This window comes from Vigna unguiculata, chromosome 7 (genome assembly GCF_004118075.2).
Source record: "Vigna unguiculata cultivar IT97K-499-35 chromosome 7, ASM411807v1, whole genome shotgun sequence".
In the NCBI taxonomy this organism is placed as follows: domain Eukaryota; kingdom Viridiplantae; phylum Streptophyta; class Magnoliopsida; order Fabales; family Fabaceae; genus Vigna; species Vigna unguiculata.
In genome coordinates, this window is record NC_040285.1 from 1994417 (window position 1) to 2015343 (window position 20927).

Sequence of the window (20927 nt, forward strand, 5' to 3'; positions counted from 1 at the left end):
GACAAAGTTGTTTTAAAAAATTAATAGAAAAAACATAATCCACAAACTTTTAGACTTAATTGAATCCTTCAATTCATATTTCATTAGCAAAAGTTACCTATTTGGTTTTGTTAAAACTTCACAAATATGACACATTGTTCTTTTCTAGTGTATTTATCTAAATTCATTGAATACTTCCAATACTTCACATGAGTGATATAAGGTGGCCAAGTGGTTAGAAATAAAGGAAGGGAGGGTGGAAGAGCTGTTAATATGGTGATTTCAAGAGAATTTGAATTTGTTACTTCTAAGTCTTCACTTACATTCATCGATCACACTCAAATTATTTTAGTTGACTTTTAACTTATTTTCAAACTTTGTATCCAACTTTTAACTCTTTATACTTGTTTTGACAGAAAAATATTGAAAAGTTAAAATACATTACAAATATTGTTAAGGAACTAAAACTAGTAAAAAATAGATTGTTGAGCAACTAAAACTAATTAACAAAATATTAAAGACCGAAAATGTTTTTTTTTAAAGAATAAGAGGCTAAAAATAAAATTTACTCCAAAATTAACGATTGTTGTCACATTGAATCTATAATACTTGAAAGTTTCATTAAAGTTGATATGGTTATAATATTATCGTTTATTCATTTGTAATAATAGAGCAATAAACATTATGAAATTATACTTAAACGAATTAAGACAAATCAAACCTTTATTTAAGGATGAAACATAAAAGAATTTGAAAATTGAAAAACTAAGTGAATTTTTAATAGTGAATGACTAATAATTCGGAGAAACAATAATCTTAACTAGTATGTAATATTTTTAAGTGCTTGAAAAATTATAATGAATAATGACATTAATTAAAATGTGTTCTACAATCAATCCTTTTAATTATTTATAACGTGTAATAAAATATTATTGCGATTATTATCTGAAAAATACAATATATTATTTTTATTTATAGAAGATTTATTTTTTTCACGTATAGCCCATAAATATATTGTATTGCAAACATACATTTTTACTTTTATAGTATTCCGTTTATTTATACACGATTCCAACTCATGTTTAGACGGAATAAAAAAAATGGCACTTTGCCACATTAATTACACACCAAGTCCACATCAAGTTCAATAATATTGATGTAAAAATGTGTAGATATTAAATCCTACGTCGACTTAAAATAGTAAATGAAAAAACATATATAATTAGAAAATCATCATCGGTTTATTAATCAATTTTGTAAAAATAAATAATATCTAAATGGATTAAATATGTTTTTAATCCAAGTTTTAGTGGATTTTGAAATTAGTCCATCTTCGAAATTTTATACTAAATTAGTCTTCCATCTTTAGAAATGCATGAATTTAGTTCTTATTACCAAATTTTGTTAAGTTTATTTGATATTTTAAACGCATTTTATGATAATATTTGAGTTAACATTTAAGCAAAAATGTGTGAAATAGTGTAAAAAGTTCAAATACTACCATGAAATATACTTAAGGTCAGATAAATTCAACAAAATTTGGTTAAAATGACTAAATTCATACATTTTTTAAGATAAAAGACTAAATTAATCAAAAGTTTTGAAGAGAAACTAATTCAAAATTTCACTGAAACTTGAAAGACCAAAAACATATTTAACCTTATATAAATTAAACTTTAAGATTATATTAACTAACAATGTATATGAAATTTGAACTATTAACACAAAATTTAAGTAAATACTTGGGGCACTTCAATTATATTAGAGTCATTTACACCATTTACTTTCATCCATCATTTGATGATACGTTTTTTTTTCCAGTGTATTTTGCATGAAATATATATATATATATATATATATATATATATATATATATATATATATATATATATATATATATATATATATATATAATATAATATAATATGGTGATAGTGTGCCATTATACCTTCCTTAAATAATGGTAGTGGTTTGGTTCACTTTATTGATTGATTCTTAGTTTTTATATTTTTATAATTGTTTTGATTATATAGATTGATTAAAGACAAACGCACTTGGGTTGAAGAAAAGAACAAATTTAAATTGTTTAATTGATACAAGAGTCCATTTAATAACAAGTTAATTGATAAAGTTGATAAAATGCTGCACACTTTATTTGTTGTTTACTTATAATTATTATCCACTCTTCTTGGTCACTATTTGTAAATAAGACTTTGTGTTTTTTAATCTTTTGGTACAGAGATTTAGTATTTTTTTTTTTGTAATGAATGACTTGAAGTGCGAGGTAACCTTTTCAATAAAAAAATAATAAAACGTGGAACAAGAAAGAAGTATTAAAGAAATTATTTCATGATTAAAAAGTTAAGCATGCTCAATAGAAGTTACTAAATATTCTTAAACTAACACTTTAAGAATAATTTAAAAAATAGTCGTAGATAAATTCAAAATCAAGAGTGTTGGTGTGGTGATCTACTTAGCCCTAAGCCAAATCAAGGAATGAAATAATAACAAGTAATTTCAATATTTCAACTAGATTTATTTACTCTAGATAATGAAAGGGCATGTCTACAATTCTGAATAATAACTTTTCTTTATCATATATTATTGGAAATAGTCAAAATATGAGTTAAAAGTTCACGTTGGATGTAACAGATAAAGTTAAATACTATATAAGAATAAAGATCTACAATCCCATAGTTTTAAAATTTTGGTGTAAAAGTAGTATCAAATATTTTATATGTGTAAAACTAATGTCATATAACTAAATGAAGTCATAATTCTGAATAATTATAATCATAATATATGAAAGAATTACATACTGAAGATTCATTATTGAAAGACTCATAACACCATTACCTTAAATTTTTTGTATAAAAGTAATATCAAATACTTTATATACGTAAGACTAATGTCATATATATATATATATATATATATATATATATATATATATATATATATATATATATATATATATATATACCATAATTTCTATTATAATGATAATTCATATATGAAAAGAATATATATAACTCAACATATACAATAACATCTTTTAAGTAATTTTTTTTTCATTTTTCTTATTTCTTTAAATTCTAAATCAACTCAGAAAAATGTTATCGTTCTAACATAAAATTATCAAAAATTATCAAAATATCATTTTCTTATTCATTAATGTATAATATTGAAGATACTTTACTTTATTTTATTATAATAATGATAATTATTTCCATATATAAGAAGTGCTTATTCATTCCTCTCTTCAGAGTTTTCTTCGTCAAAACAACTCTCACAGAACAATGGTGATTCCATTCGTTACCACTTCCCTCCTCTTTTTCTTCTTTTTCTCCTCCGTCACCGCCGCTAAAACGCACCGTTTCGTGCAAAGCATTTCCCCTTCCTCCTTAGGCCTCCACCAGCCGCAGAAGCTCAGCCACCTCCACTTCTTCTTCCACGACATTGTCGGCGGCAGCAACCAGACCGCGGTGCGGGTCGCGGCGGCACCCACCACGGACAAGTCGTCGACGTTGTTCGGCGCGGTGATGATGATGGACGACCCGCTAACTGAGCTCCCGGACGCTGAGTCCACGGTGGTCGGGAGGGCGCAGGGGATCTACGCGTCGGCGTCGACAACCGAACTGGGGTTTCTGATGGCCATGAACTTCGCATTCACGCAGGGGAAGTACAACGGGAGCAGCCTGGCCGTGTTGGGGCGGAACACGGTGGAATCCGCCGTGAGAGAGATGCCGGTGGTGGGCGGCAGCGGGCTGTTCCGGTTTGCCCGCGGGTATGCGCAGGCCAAGACGCATTCTTTCGGTACGTTGGAAGCTGTTGTGGAGTATGACGTTTATGTTTTACATTATTGAAGGGTTTTGTTTCAACAAAAAAAATAATATTAATCGGTAGATGATACCACTTTTGTTTTGTTGTTTGAATATGATATTTTGGTAACTGTTTTCAAGAATATTTTGGTAACTGTTTGTAAGAAGTCGTCAATCGAGTTTTAAATTTTTAAAAAATGTCCTAACCATTTATATTAGACAAAAATTATTAACGCATTAATTATATCGATGATTTTTATTACTAAAATTTAATATAAATATTAATATTTAATTTTGTAAATTATTTTAAATATCAATATTATTATTAATAATTTTTATTTAAAATAATTTGAATAAAACATCTTTTTAAAAATTAAGACCAAATTAATATTTTTATAAAAAAAAATATTAAATTTACACATCTAAATAAAATTTAGATGTGTATTATCGGAAATTCACGCATGTCACGGGTTCTTGATTAGGTTTTGTTCTTCTAACTGTGGTGGGGTAACTTACAATAATATATGTTCTAAATCAAATGGGGATCGAAGTTGTTTTGACTAAATTCTACTTTTTGATATTTTTTTTATTACTGGTTGCTTTGAATAATCTTACTTAAATAATAGTTTTGCATTTAACCGGTCGAAGTACATCAAATATTTAAAAATTATGATAATGCAAAAATATTAATATTAATGATCATGTTTACAACAAAAATAGTTATAGTGACACTTAATTAGGCTCAACTCAACCTGCAAGTTATATAAGAAATGAGGTTTTTTTTTTCTATTGTAGGCAAATGGGATGAGTTTATTACGTATATGGACAAATTTTTTAAAAATTACGGAAGTAGGCAAAACGTTTTGGGGGGCACGTTTTCGTAAGAAGAAATCGTGTAGCCCCCAAACGTTTTTGTGGGTCAGCGTGGTCAGAGGGAAAATCGTGTGGGGGGTGAACGTTTTTGGGGGCGTAATCGATTACAGTTTGTTGTAATCGATTACTGCATGTTGTAATCGTGCAGGGGTATAACGTTTTTTAATCAGTAATCGATTACTGTTGTTTGTAATCGATTACTGAATGTGTTGTAGTTTTCTGGGTATTGTGTAATCGATTACGCACGTTGTGTAATCGATTACAAGCGAAATTTTTTGAGAAAAAAAACATTTCACTCGATAGGAAAACAATGATGTATAATGTAATCGAATATGAGATAAAAAAATAGTGATAGTAGTGAAAAAATAAATGACTATCAATTAAAGTACTAACATAATAATATCAATGTCAAAGTGCATTAAAGAAATACAAAGTTTTTGAATGAAAATAAACATTTGAAATGCATCTAAGATGGAGGAAATTGGCGCCGCACATAAGCCATGTCTTCCTCAAGTTGTCCAACCCGAGCATCTATACTGTCAAATCTTGAACCAACAAAAGCCCAGAGATCGCGGATTTCATGGATAATATCATTAAGCATAGCAGCAGATGCATCCTGGGTAGGCTGAGGCGGTGGAGATGGTGTTCGGTCATCATGAATAGGTGCATTCTGCATATCACGTTTATGAATCCATTCACCATTTTGGTTTTTTACAAAACCAAAGGAATGAATCACTTCAGCACCAATTGGACCTGTTCTCCAATTAATCTCCTCAAATGGTTCATCATCTATAGGAACATTAAACTTAATAAAAATGTCAGTAATATGATTAGCATATGGTAAAGGGGCATGGTCTTTTAATGCCTTTTTCATGTGCTACGGAAGAGAAGAGTCTCTGTGGTTGTGAAGGTTCGATTATTTCTTCAGGTTCGTTGATGGCGGGACCACGGCGGCGGCGAGCACCAACTTGAGTCTTGCGTTTCCTTGATGATTCTGCCATTTGAGGGTGTTTTTGAAGATTTGAATCGGTGGGTTTTGTAGAGAATTGAAAATGAGAAAGATTGCAACAAACGGGATGTGATTTGGTGAAGATATGAAGACAGAGTGATGAATTGACGGAGGAGAGAATGGAGGCGCGGGTGGGGTTTGTTTGCTGCAGCGGCGGAGAGAGAAAATGTTGTTTTTATAGTGGAAGACGAGTCGTAATCGATTACAGGGTTTGTGTAATCGATTACGACGTTAAAAATAACATTCCAGGAGCTCCTGAAAGTTGTGTAATCGATTACAGGGTTTTGTAATCGATTACGAAGAAAAAGAATCAGTTGCAGTGGTTCGTGGTAGAGTGGTAATCGATTATAGTGTTTGTGTAATCGATTACTAATGTAGAAATAAATTTTGGCAAATTCTCCTGTTAATCGATTACGAGGGGGGTTGTAATCGATTACGAAGGTATTGTTTGTGTTCCAGGTTGTCCTGTTGCTTGTGTAATCGATTACAGACGGTGGTAATCGATTACATTGAACAAATTTGGGTTTTGGTAATCGATTACCGTGGTATTACAAGTCCAAATTTTGGTCATTGTAATCGATTACACTTTCATGGTAATCGATTACCACACACTTTCATGATAAGAATTTATTTTTTAAGCCTTCTTACTCCATTGATAAGAAACTTTAACATATTCCATTAATTAAAGAGAAATAAAATGAGAAATAAGTTGCACATAACTTCAAATGGAAAGCAAAAAAAAAAAAAAAACAATTTACGGTAACCATCTGTATCTTCTTCTTCCGCGGTGATCCACAAACCATCCAGAATTGATATCTTGGTATTCTTCGGAAGGTGTTGGTGGTCTGATGTCTCTAGTTTGGATGAAAAGCTCGATATAGGAAGAGATGCGCGGTTTTTTGACAGATTGGTCTAGACTTTGTACGTGTGTCCAACGACTGATCATTTGTGAAACATCAAAGTCACATTTGATTTCCGCGGTGTCATGATATAGTCGCCTATTGCGTATTGTTGAAGGGCGACGATAGTCAATTTGCTTCACAACTCTACGGTCACCACACTCCACTAATTGAGTTACGGTTTGTAATAATTCATTGTAGGTGCAATTATGTGTGATGGAGAATGTTTTCGTGGAATCGGAACGAAACTGAAGACCAAAACCTAATCGACTCTCTATGATAGTAGCACCCCTTAAAGGTCCACCAAAATAAATAATAGTTGGTGAAGTTGGGAGAGTGTTTGAGGATGATGATGATGGGGTGTTTGTAGTTAATAGAGGAAGTATTTCTTCAGGTGATCTTGTGAAGGTCACGTACAATTCAATCATGGTGTTCAAAGGGAAAGAAGACTTACATTCCAACATTTGAAAAACATGTTCATCTGTCTTTATTTCAAATGCGTCATAGACAACATTTCCTTCAGAAGTCATTGTGGGTCGTCTGAAGTATAGGTTGTTAATGGTTGTGTGTGACTGGCTTGGAATGGCTGCACAAACTCTTTGCTTCAGCATGTTGTATGTGCAGTTGTATGGAATGCGAACAATCTCTGGAGTCTGACATATGAACTTCACCCCATCGTCACAGAGTTTGATTTCACCGTTTGTGTATAAGGCAGCTATGTATGAATTGGAGAAATCCTGTGACTCTGTTATGCCAAACATTTCAGGGGAAAATTGTTCCATCTTTGGGTTTTGTATTAACAAAGAAAAAGAGGAAGGAGATGTGGTTGAGAAGTTGAAACTTTGCATTTGATGTAGTGTGGGGATGTGGTTTTTATAAGCATAGTAGTTCCACAATTATTGAGTGAATGAAGAAAGACAAAATGATAAAGGTTGAATTCATTACGTATGTATGGAATTGTCATATTGAAATAATACACATACAAAGTACAATATTGTCCCATAATGTTATAAGTTTATTTCACAACAACATTATTCAACGGTGGCTGCCTGTGCCACATGGTGGCCTTCGTGTCGGTCGTCGAGGTCGTCTCTCAGGTTGTGGGGGAGGAGGGGGTGACTCACTTTCGTCATCAGTATCTTCCACTTCCACAGATTCAGAACCTCCTTCTGACACATTAAATGGAATTTCAGGTCTGTAGTATGGTTGTGAAGATGAGGTACCTCGGTATGCAGATGGTGGAGTTAGTGCTGATGTCCCAAACATTTGTGATGGAACACCCCCATAGCTGGAAATGTGTGGGCCACCTGAACCACCATAACATTGCGCTGGACCTGATCCAAAGTTTGAAGGTGCTGGAAAAAAACCATACGAACTGGGAACCTGTTGAGATGACGATGGAGGATGCATTCTGTGATCCCAATTCCCAAATCCAGCAGATACATTTTGTGACTGAAGGAGGCCGGAAAAAGGTGTATCCGGACGAAACTGCTGATGTGAAGGCGGATTCTGATATTGCTCCGGCATGTCATACTAATACAAATTAAAAAAATCAATTTTATTATTTCAAATCAATTATAATCAAAACTTTAATTAACATGCAGGGAATGATAAATTGATTCTCACTTCATCATCGGATGATTGCGCATTAGCCGTGATATACCGGATGGTATGATTTATGTACCATTGCATGTAGGGGGAGTTATCACGCAGATGGCCGCTTTTGGTGAAAGGTTCGCCCTGAACAATGGAATTATGGCGATTATTCCAGAGCATGATAAAGCGATGATGATATTGCCTCCAATTAATTTCCCCCCTTCCTCGGAGATCAATTCGGTGAACCTCATCCAGGTTCATCGGGTCGGATGGAATGTTTTGTCGCCAACCAAACTGTCTAACTACCCGGTCAACTTGGTGAAATTCAACCGTCGCAAAACAAATAAGAGGAACCAATGCCCGACTAATTGGAGAAACATTTATTATTATCATGCGATTAACATGTGGCTGTCGATATGGTGTCCATAAAAACTGCAAAAATTAGTGTTAACAATTTGAAAAGATAAAACTAAGGGAATTTCAAGGAACATAATACTAAATCATGGATTGATAATAAACCTGCTTTGGTTGAATTTGATCAAATTTTTTCCGGAAGCCAACCACAGTTGTTTGGTCATGGAACACAGAACGTGTTTGCCGACACCATCTGACACTTAAGGGAAACGCGAGCCTAGCCACAATCTCGTCCTCCGTGACTGCTTGTATTTCTGGAGAGATGCATGTAAATCTCTCCCATGCCCAACACTGGAGCAATAACATGCATCCACCAATGTTGTCTTGATGGAATTTTGTGCTGTGATCCAGTGCACGATAGAGGCATGCCAATACTGCGGAACCCCAACTAAATTTTGAAATATGCTCCATATCTGCTAACAATGGCAAGAACATAAAATGCACGAGACTGACTGATGTATCCGGCATCAACATGCTGTCAATCAAAATGAGGATGTGTGCTCGTGCATACTGTCCAACTGTAGCCAGTGTTGCGTCATCCGGTAATTCTCGGAATCTGCTATTCAGCCATGATAGCTTTATTTGGTTCCCTGTAAACATATTTTCGGGAGGAATATCCCCTAATAAATCTTGACACAGTTGTAGTAGGTTTCCTGAAGTTCCACCGGTGACAGGTTCATCATCAATTGGCATCCCCAGTTGTAGTGAAACATCTTCCAGGGTAACATTTGTTTCTCCGAGTGGCATGTGGAAGGTGTGAGTTTCAGTCCTCCACCTTTCACATAATGCTGTTACCATTAGGTGGTTAATTTCCATATTACTCACTTTGAGAACGTGACCAAAACCAACTGCATCAATTACCATTCTAACCCTAGGGTCAATAAGATCAGTATGTTTTAGTATCCAGATAGAATGGCGTCGTGGTCGGAGGACCCTCTCGTTTCCTTCCCAAATGTGGTTGGTGATGTGATCGTCTTGATGACGCAACACGGACAAGTTTGCTGGGAGGTTGTTGTTCTGAGCCATAATAAACTACATCAAAGTTTATGAAAATATTAACAGAATATCATTTCAACTCAATCACTAACAAAACAAACAAAAAACAAATTATCATAAAATTTTCCAAACCTGTTAGGTTAACGGAGGACAAATAAATTTTTCTATGCTGCAAATCCAACAACTACGGGAAGCCAATGAAGTATTCAGTGATGTGAATGTTGCACCTCATATGGATACTTAAACTACTTCACAACACTATTCACTCACATGCCTTACTTCTCTTTTTTCTCTCTCTCACGTACTCCACCACATGTCTAAAAAATAGGACACTATTTTCCTATACCTCCATGCACACCACCACATGGCTCCCTATGTTTGCCACTCAAACCTTCTCTTCAATAATAATCACTTTTTCAGAGAATCTCATATTATTTCTTATATTTGCAGGTGGCAGAGACATTTCCAATCAAACCATTATTGTGAATACTATCAAAAAAGGATGCATTCTTTTCAATAGTAATCTGCAGAAGCGTGATTGATTTAATTTTACCACAGAAGCGTGAATTTGTAATAGTATGATGGCAGGTGCAGTCCAGGAATCACGCAGAATCCAAAAAATGTAAGAACAAAACGTGCTGGGGGTGCACGTTCTCTGAATAGAAAACGTATTGGGGGGGCACGATTTTAAATTAGAAAACGTGTGGGGGGGGACACGTTTTTTAGTAGAAAACGTGTGGGGGGGGGGGCACGTTTTCTAGTAGAAAACGTGTGGGGGGTGCATGTTTTCTTCAAAAATTAATATTTTTTACTTTTCACACCCCCCGACCCCTTCTTTTGCACACCAACCCACTCCAATTCATTGTAGTTACTAAAACGCGTATATATTCAACCACACTACCATTGTTTCTCTTATCACAAGTTCTCTGCATACAACCTTCACATCTGCAATTTTCTGATCTATTTTTGGATCTAAAAAATTCCGGTGTAACCTTCCATACCAACCTGTTCAGAATGAGTTCCTGGAATTATGGAGGATCTTCTTCGTCTAATCCAATTGATGACGAACCTATCATTCCAGACATTGTCGAAGACTTTACTTCCGATGATTTTGAGGAAGACAATGCAGACAATCAAGAAATTGTCCCAATTCCTCCTATGGATTACAATCCCTATGTGTAAGTCCAACTACAAGAAGCCATGCAATTCGATTCTAAAGAAGCAACGGTGTCTGCCATCAAACATTATCACATCACTAATGGATACAGCTTCAATGTGGTAGAATCAAAACCGCATCTTTATGTTGCACGATGCATCCATTACAACAATGGATGTCAATGGCGTCTGAGGGCCAGTTATAGCAAAATCCGACATCATTGGGAAATCAAGTCCATTGATGGTACACATACGTGTTTCCCTACATTAATGTCACAAGATCACTGCAACCTAGATTCCACCCAAATTGCTTCAATTGTTTTTCATTTGGTCCGCACAAATCCAAGCATTCGCATCAAAAGCTTGGTCGCTGAAATCAAAAGTCGTTACGGATACACAGTCACATATATTAGAGCATGGATTGCGAAGGAGAAAGCAATAACAATGGAGTATGGTGATTGGGACCAATCTTATAATGAAGTTCCCAGATGGTTACTAGCTGCCCAGCAAACCAATCCTGGGACAATTTTTCAACTTTCCGGTCCTCCAGTTAATATTGATGCTGAGGATGGAAGTTCCACATACATTATGGAACGTTGCTTCTGGGCATTTGGACCTTGCATTGAAGGTTTTAAGTATTGTAAACCTGTTGTTCAAGTGGATGGAACTTTTTTAACAGGCAGATATCATGCCACCTTGCTTACTGCAATTGCTCAGGATGGAAATAGAAACATATTTCCTTTGGCATTTGTAATAGTAGAAGGTGAGACAAAGGAGGCATTGATTTGGTTTTTTCAACTACTGCGAGAGCATGTAACTCCTCTGCCAAATCTCTGCCTAATTACTGATAGAGGCAAGGGAATTTTGTCAGCCCTACGATCGGAAGAAGTTGACTGGGAATCAGACAATCTTCACTCTGTCTACTGCATACGTCATCTGGGTTCCAACTTCAACAATCGCTTCAAAAATGCCGATCTCAAGAAACAATTCATTAACTTGGGTAAGACGTTTTCCTAACTTTAAATTCCAGATGCACAAAATATTTCCCATACATAATACTTTTTCATTTCATTTTATATTTCTTTTTCACAGCTTATGAAGTCAAACAACCTATCGTGCAAGCAAAACTTTCAGCTATGAGGTCCCAATACCCACAAGCAGTAGCTTGGATTGATAAAATCCCCTTACATAAGTGGTCTCAGGCTTATGATGGGGGGCGCAGGTACACGCACATGACAACAAACTTGGCGGAGTGCATGAACTCTGTGCTAAAGGGGGCTCGCTCATTACCTATCTGTGCACTTTTGAAAATTACATTTCAAAACATAAATGCCTGGTTTGTTGAACGCGGCTTAAAGGCAGACTCTATGTTAAGAGCTGGACATCAATATCCAGAAGATGTCACAACCTTGCTCCAACAAAATCAACAGAAATCTGCATATTGTCATGTTTAACGTTACGATCGAGATAATTCAGAATTCGAGGTGCAAGAGATATCGAGCCCCCATCACTATCGGCCAAAACCAATCTCATTCACTGTCAGATTAAACGATTGGTGGTGTGATTGTGGTCACTTCCAAGCTAGTCGATTACCCTGTCAGCACGTCATAGCTGTTTGTTCTTTTGGTCACATGCCACTTTCAAATTTTATCGATCCAGTTTACACCCTTAATAACATAAATAAGGCTTATCAAGTCCAATTCCACCCCCTGCGAAATGAGGACTATTGGTCAACATATACAGGTCCTAATTTCAATCCAGACCCCCAAACTAGGCGTAAGGCTTCCGGACGACCTCCAAGGACTAGGATCCATAACGAAATGGATCAACCCGTTACGGATAAGCCAAAAAAATGCTCTTATTGTCGCACTGAGGGTCATCATAGGGGACAATGTCCATTTCGTCAATAAGTTGTACATTATTTATTTCAGTTAATTTAATTTTCAATGTTTTTTTCTTCTTTCTACAATGTCAAAACTAAGACAATTTTCTATGAACATTAATATTTCTTATGCCTTCATCAACTACAAGTTCAAATACTTTATTCTTTTATGGACCAACAAAACTTTATCAAATGAGAACAAATTATTATGCTCGCCTATGTATCCAATTCAAATTTAACAACTTTGTTTTTCAAAATTTGCAATGTAATCGATTACAATACCATTGTAATCGATTACACTTCACTGCATTAACCATGTAATCGATTACACTTCGTCTGTAATCGATTACATTACACCCAGAAAACTGCAACACATGCAGTAATCGATTACAGTATGGGGTAATCGATTACTCATCTGAAAACGTCCTCCCCCCCAACGATTTCCTTTCAATGTCGTTCTGCCCCCACACGATTTTCTTTAAATCTCGTCCACCCCCCACACGATTTCCCCTCTGACCACGCTGACCCACAAAAACGTTTGGGGGCTACACGATTTCTTCTTACGAAAACGTGCCCCCCCAAAATGTTTTGCCTACTTCCGTAATTTTTAAAAAATTTGTCCATATACGTAATAAACCCATCCCATTTGCCTACAATAGAAAAAAACCAAGAAATGAGTATATGAAATAAGAATGAGGTAGCGTGAACGATATGAGATCGTATTCTCGTATTACGATTCAGTATCTCTTTATTATCATTTTTGTTTAAAAGCTTAGCGATCTTTATATATATCCATATCTATGTAAATACAATATAATCTTTATATCATAATGTAACACTCGAATGAGTAAAACTATTCTGTTAATTTAAGCATTTTATAATTAGTATTATGTGTAATAACTACATAAGTATACTTTATGTATTATAATATTTCTTAAATTATTTACCTCTCATTATCTAAATACTTTTATCTATGTGAGTTACAGTACTTAAAAAAGTTTGGATAATTTCCAACTAGATCCTTATCCAATACATCCTACTACACAAGAATGAAATACTTCTCATATTTAAACATTCTCATTCCATACTTCTCATACCTTATATTTTTTTCTCTTCAATGTATATATAATCACAGCACAAAACATTTCAAAACAACATTTCTCATAACTTCATAAAACATTTCATTTAAAAGAAATACTTTCTTGTTGAGCTACAAAAGACTCACCCAATAATTAGCATTGGAAGAAAATACTTAAAATGTCGCCAAGCCGAGAGTTTCACTCGCTTAATGAACATAATCATTCGAAGCAATTTTCACAAATTTGCCCAAACAAATGATGTGCCCATGCCTCTTTGACTTTCACAAAACCAATCCTCACTTAGAGTTACTACCGAACAAGTGGTATTCTTCTACTTCAGTAACTTTGCGAATTATGTTATTGCTCAACGAGTGAGACACTCACCCAATGTGTTTGCATAATCCATAACTCTCTTACGAGTCAAAACAAGTTATACAAGTTCAAAATATACTAATTGAAATCAATTGAGCCATATTTACCTATCTTTGAAACAAAATTCCCATCCAATCCCAAAGCTCTAATCAACTTAACCTAAATCATCAAATTTTCCTTTTCACTAAATCACTATTATAAAACAAGAAAAATCACATTTACATCCAATTCAACCACTATCCAATCAATTTAAATATCTAACTTTCCTTACCTAACTATGAGCATAACACGAAGTCTTATTTGCATCTAAGCACCCATAGTCACAAAGAAAATATTTGCAAAAAAAAAACATTAGATCAATGTTTTGATAATTTTTTAATAATCCCAATTAAACAAAGATTGATATAAAACCCTTAAATCATACATTCAAACTCCAATGACTATACATGCAACTCAAGAACCAAAAGACTCTAAAAAAATAAGAGACACTTACTCTGTTTAACTTATTGATTGGATAAAAAGATATTCCTCATCATCATAAATCATTCGATATATTTCAATTTTAAAACAAACAAGTAGAAAAGTTAGACAAGGAAAAAAATTCACTTTTCAAAAAGACAATAGATTTTATAAAATAAACTAATTTTAACTAATTTTTAATTATATTAAATATTTTTAACAATAAAACAATAAAAGATCTATTTATAAAAGATATTTATCATTTATAGCATTCTCTATAATCTTACGAGTAATATTTTAATCTTAATCATATAAATAAAATTTGAATTGAAAAAAAGGAAAAAAACATAAAAAATTAAAAATAAAAAAAATAAAAAAATAATTGTACTTTTTTTATTTATCATTTTTAGAAAAGAAAAAATAAAAAAATAAAAAAAATATCTTTAGAGAGTCGAATTTTGAAAGACATTAAAATATCAATTAAGAGTTTAATTATTAAAAAAAATTATTTAAAGATATATTTTATAATATAATTTAAAATTTATTTTGTTTTTGTTATAATGATTTAGAAAAATGAATGATAAATAAAAGATAAGTTTAGAATTTTACAATATTATTATTATTATTTATTATAAATATTTTTAAAAATTTATACTAATAAATTGAATTTCAAATTATATAATTTTTTGTTTCATCTGTTCTCTCAAAATAAATAAAATTTTAATTATTATTTTAAATTAATTTTTTATAAACTTTATTTTATTTATTAATTTTGTCATTTTGGAAAAAGGACAAATAGAGACAGAAAACCTAAAGAGGTAAGTAGTATAGGGTCCAATTAACAATTTCTGTTATTAATCTATAATCTATAATAATTTATAATATAATCTATATCAACATGTAAAAAGATTTAATTTTACCCTCATGTGTGTTTAAATTTTAAAATTTTAATTTTATCCTTTAAAACATAATTATTTATTAAATTTTTGAAAATTGACTTTATTTTTACAAATTTTTTATAAAACTGTCTATCTCTGTTTTTTTTTATTTATCAACATTTCTCTCTCATATTTTTTTGATATATTTCACTTTATTTTTAATTTTTAATAATATAATATAATTTTATATATTAAATTAATAATATTACAGTATCATTACCTACTAATATAATACTATATATATTTAAAAAATACGTATACACACAGATGTTATCGCACCTGTGTTTATGCTAATAATATATAAAAAAATATTTTTTTTTATCCATATTTAGTTATTTAAGTTTTATCTTTAATTATTATTTTAAAAATTAATTATTTTATACATAATTTATCTTCATTATTTTAAAATCTCTTTTATTTTTAACAATTATTTTTACAAATTTTTTGTACATATTTTATTTTTTTAAATTTTATATTTAGTAATTATTTTAAAAATTAATTATATATTTTTTATTAAACCTAATTTAAATTTTTATAAAAATTAAGAAATACAAACATAATAGTGGACGTGTGTTTTCGTAGTATAGAAAAAAAATATTTTTCTTCTCAAAAGAATTACTTCTAAAAATATTTGACGCGCCATTTTGTTTTTTTCGAAAAATTAATCACCTCTTAGAAAGTATATATTTTTGTTCTGGAAAGATATCTGAATATTTTTTCTTTCTTAAGATGTATAAATATATTTGAATAAATCGTTATAACGAAACCATCTCTGTATATCTATCGTACGAAATGGGAAAATTATCTAAAAGATAATCAAAACATAACAGAAATTATGAGAAAAAGATAGTCACAAATTTCTTTTAAATGAAGTAAAATGCAGAGTATTCATTATTCTTCATCTTTCTAAACCCTTTCGGTGATCAACACCGATCTTAGTAGCACAGAGAGAGAGAGGAATGGGTACTAGAGAGGTCTACGAAGAGAAACTAAGGAACGGAAATCTAGATCACGATCCTACCCTCAACCCTGGCCTCGGTTCCCCACGATGCCCTCGTTGTCTCTCGCTTCTCAACCCTAATTCCGTTAGTATTTTTCTCACTCTGTTTTTCTCAAAGTGTTTGTTTGTAACTGCGCTCAAGGTGTTTGATGAATTGACTCTACGAATTTGTCTTTGTTTCACGATCAGGAAAGGGGCGAGTGGACAATCACTCCGGTGTTGCACGATGCCACTGCTGTCGTAAGTTCCTTCCTTCTCAATTGGGTCCGCTTTTGGGGTTGTCGTATCATTACAGTATTGATTTTAATATTCTAATGCAGTCGAGGTTGATGAAAAATTGCGATTTTTGTTTTTGGAATTCAAAGTTCGAACTGAGTTATTCTCGGCTCGAGTTCGGACTGTACTTTTGTTTTATGAGTGTTCTTTCTTGTTGCTTATTGTCTTTGTGTTTGCTGTTTAATAGGCTGGCACGGGGATTGGTGCTATGCTTAGTACAGTTCATGGTTTTAATACAGGCAAGCTTAATTATTTGTTTTCTTCTTTGTGGTATACCGTTGGAGATTATATTAAATTTGTTATGTAATGCCTTTTCAGTATTAATCTCAGGCCATTTAGTTTAGAAAATGTTTTAATTATTTATTTTTTTGTTAGGAATTTTAATTTATTATGACATGTTAACATCTTTAAAATTTTGGTCTGTAATCGAGCCAAATGCTGTCTTCGGATCCATATATAGCCGCCCTCACGCTGGGGATAAGGCTTTGTTGTTGTATTATAATTTTTAGTGATGATGTTAAATCCTTTGTGCTGCTAATGGATTAAAATTAAAATTCATGTCATGTTCCTTCTTTGTTGAGGATATTGCTAATTATCTTTGGCTGTAGGTTTACCATATCTTCAAAAGGGTCTGAAGGGACCGAAGTGGCTTCCTTTCGTAGTTGGGGTATGTAGACGTTGATTGACTTTTGAAATTACTTGGCTTTATGCTTTGTTTATGCCATGAATAAACTTAGCATAGAAGTTGGTTTCAACTTCTTTACGCTTTCCTTTTATACTTAGCATATTTGATGCTTTGATGTACCGTAGAGTTCGGTTTTATTCTGTAGTTATCTTATTTCTTTTATGATTTGTTCACAGATTCCTCCATTGTTGATATTCACAGGCATAAGTACTGCTTTTGGAGGTAACTTCTGCACATGCTTACATCTTAGGCTTATATTTGGTTCCTTATATTTTTAATAGTGCTTACAGAGTCACAGTTGAATATTTGACAACTATTTCACGGTAATGGCTTTAACATAGAAGGAAGCATGAAAGATAGGTTATACCCCATTTGTTTCTGCTTTTGCCAATTGGTTTACTTGAATCAGTTTTGTAGATCACAGGATACTACCTTGGGTATAAGACACAAATACGTTTGCTAGTAACATGGAGTATAAAATCCCAGTATACGAAATAATATTGAAACAAATATTAATGCACGTGTGATGACTGGAATGGAAAAAATAGCCTTACAGTCACAAATAACATATCATCTAGCTACTGTTGAAAATGCACGAAAAGATAATGATTCACATCGCAGCTCAAGTTTAGGGTGTAACTGATGATATCAAAGACATTGGTTTTAGTAACAAAAGAACAAAAGAGACATGCTTTTTTAATGTCTATAATCATCTGGATTGGGAAAAAAACTGAAGTTTTACATCAACTTAAAATAATGCCAAAATATAGTATATAATATAAGTGGTAGAAATCTTCATCTTATAATCTGTTTTTGTTGGATTAAGTTAGGTTTAAGTATGTATATTTCACTGAAACTAAATATTGGAGATTTTCATTTAAATCTATCAAATTTGCTAGCATGGGTGACTGCATTATCTTGGGTAAACAAAGATAAATTCTTTATCCTTATTGTTTAGTCTAAGGTCACCGATATTAATAGTTTCTTAGTAGAACTTCAGGATCCTTCCAAATACCTAGAGGATTGTGCTCCTTCTTAGTTGGGATGCAAGTTACACCATTCGGAGGAGTAATGTATATCCAATTGAAAGGAGAAGCTCCCAATTGCCTGTTGGATGTGTTGGACGGATAGCCTGAGTTCAAGTTTATTTTGAAGTCCAAAATACCTGGAGGACCATTCAGGATTAGTTGCTCGAGCTAAAGACGGAAGGGTTTAACAATCCACTAGTATAACCTTTTCAGGCAAATAGGGTCTTCTAATGATTAGGCCATTGAGTCAGTTTAGGTGGATCACATTTCCAGTTTAAGCCAAAAAATCCAGCCAATTTGAAAAGTCTATTCTAGAAGAAAGAAAAGGGTAAGTGATATGGTAGTTAGTCAGTGATGCTCAAGTTGTGAGGAGTGAGGGACTGGATGGTTTATGGGGAAGAGATGTGAACAGTGGAGGCCATTAAAGTGAGTAGTATTTCTCTTCTGGAGTGTGGAACAAGGATATTGTCTTCCTGTAGTAAGATTCAAAAGAGAACTTTTAATAGCTCGTTACACGGGGAGAATTCAAGAGAGCTTCCAATTGCTCGTCACATTAAGAAATTCGGAAATCCTTTTGAAGAGTTTTTTAACTTAAGGCAAAGGGGGTCTATTGAACAATTTATCATAACATTGAAGCTTATATCTTTTCATCCATATCATTCCACTTGCCATAGTAGTATATAAACTTCTGTTGGAATGGGCTGCAGCCTGATGAGCATTGGAAAATTACAAACAAAAATTGGTTGAAGGTTCACCCTTGAGGCGTGTCACTTAACTTGTTAGGTATTGCTCCATCGTTCATGCTGATGTTAACTGATGTCAGGGAAGAAAGATATTGCAGTTTTGAATCTCAAGGACTAATGTCTAAATTTATAAATCTCAGGGGCTACAGTAAGTGACCGTAACAACTTTTAGGGACGAAAGTGAGAATTTACTACCTCAAGCATGGAGAGGCTGTACACCAGTGATTAGTGAAATGGAAGGGAAAATCTATTGAATACTTAGTAAATTCGCCACATTTCGCCTTGAGGACAAGAAAATTCTTCAACGGGAGGGTAGTGATAGGGTCCAGGAATCTGAAGGAGAGTTAATGATGCAAGGCCTGAAGTTTGAGGGTTTACAGCAGGAGTGCAGAATGGAAATCTAGCGGAGAATCAATAAATATAGGCTGAGCAGAGCCGTCTGGTTGTTAAACAGTTTGTTATGCCAAAATTAAGGGTTGCGTCTGGTGGGTTTGAGAGGGAGAGGTCCATTTGAATTTCACAATGCTTCTGTGACGATGTGTACAGAGCTTCTTCTGCAAGGTCTGTCCGAGACTTTTTTTGTTTTGGTCTACGTATATTTGACTGAAGCTTACTGTAACACTGGGGAGTTTTCTTCCAGTTCTTGGCGTTTTTCCTAGTATTTTGCTTTTCTGTCCAGTATATTAAGTTCGTTACAAGTTCAGCCCTCACCATCTTGCTTCCTGCAGTCATGACCAAGACCATACATGCGCACCTGACTATGGGTTGGTGGAAAATATGTTTAAGTGAGAACAAGGCAGAAACTTCCTTAGCATATGCAAGAGCAAAGTAGAAGTCTTGCCATCTCCATAGAGGGTAGAAAAGGGATTTTGTTTAAAAAGAAATGAAAAGGACAATAGACTCCAATTTTGAGGAAGCATTGTGGTTGTTATGCTGTGTTTAGGGCATATGGCAATTCATGCCAAAACTTCTGACAACCCAAATAGGTGAATCGAGTGGAGCTTTGCAGTAGTTGTTGTCCCTAAATAGCATTGCTTTGCTGCAATTGCACTTTTAGTTGCTTGAATTGACTGCTTTAGTATTAAAATGTAATATTTGGAAATTGATGCATGATAGAATGTTACTTGCCATGTGATATGTCATACACTTTTCATAAGAAAAATCACTTAGAGGTGTTTTAAGTCTTGTAGTTTATTGTGTCGATGATACTATATGCTTTAAATACCTTTTAGTAATGTGGATACATGTTGAATTTTTAGGTTATGTGCTTCCAAAGTTCACTCAACTCACTGTAACATCCTATTATGCTGCCTCGAGTGCCTCACATTATGGAATCTCTCTTGTTACCCGACATATTGAAGAGAACTACAGCTCCAAAACTCAGCATCTCAAGAGGCTCTGATGATTCCTTTCGGTTTACTTACAAGGAAAATACTTTACCTGCCAATTTTGTCTGCATTACCGTCCTGTGGATGTTTAGTATTGTTAAAACACTTGTAACATTTTTGTTACTCCTTACGGAGATGCTTATATGTGAATAATCTTTGTTTATATTTTACTATTAAGCTTTGATAATAAGAAGTTCATTTATTTAACTGTAACATGTTATGATGCATAAATATAGCATAAATATAGTATGTGGATCGGAGACGACACATATATGATAAGCTAATATATTTATTTTAAAAATAATAGAATAAAATACATTATATATATATTGAAA

At 33.3% G+C, this 20927-nt stretch overlaps 3 protein-coding genes across 3 annotated transcripts; all 3 read left to right on the forward strand.

The window, feature by feature from the left end:
- Positions 1-3235: 3235 nt before the first annotated feature.
- Positions 3236-3954, forward strand: LOC114192164 (dirigent protein 22-like). The gene has a single exon (XM_028081787.1). It carries the CDS (start codon positions 3279-3281, stop codon positions 3843-3845), a length of 567 nt encoding a protein of 188 aa, XP_027937588.1. The 5' UTR covers positions 3236-3278; the 3' UTR covers positions 3846-3954.
- Positions 3955-10377: 6423 nt separating this feature from the next.
- Positions 10378-13441, forward strand: LOC114192518. The gene is made up of 2 exons (XM_028082264.1): positions 10378-11742; positions 11835-13441. Exons 1-2 carry the CDS (start codon positions 10788-10790, stop codon positions 12194-12196), a joined length of 1317 nt encoding a protein of 438 aa, XP_027938065.1. The 5' UTR covers positions 10378-10787; the 3' UTR covers positions 12197-13441.
- Positions 13442-16259: 2818 nt separating this feature from the next.
- On the forward strand, positions 16260-20805 carry LOC114189783. Its single transcript, XM_028078469.1, has 6 exons — positions 16260-16557; positions 16662-16712; positions 16936-16987; positions 17357-17415; positions 17610-17655; positions 20464-20805. Exons 1-6 carry the CDS (start codon positions 16432-16434, stop codon positions 20604-20606), a joined length of 477 nt encoding a protein of 158 aa, XP_027934270.1. The 5' UTR covers positions 16260-16431; the 3' UTR covers positions 20607-20805.
- Positions 20806-20927: the final 122 nt, after the last annotated feature.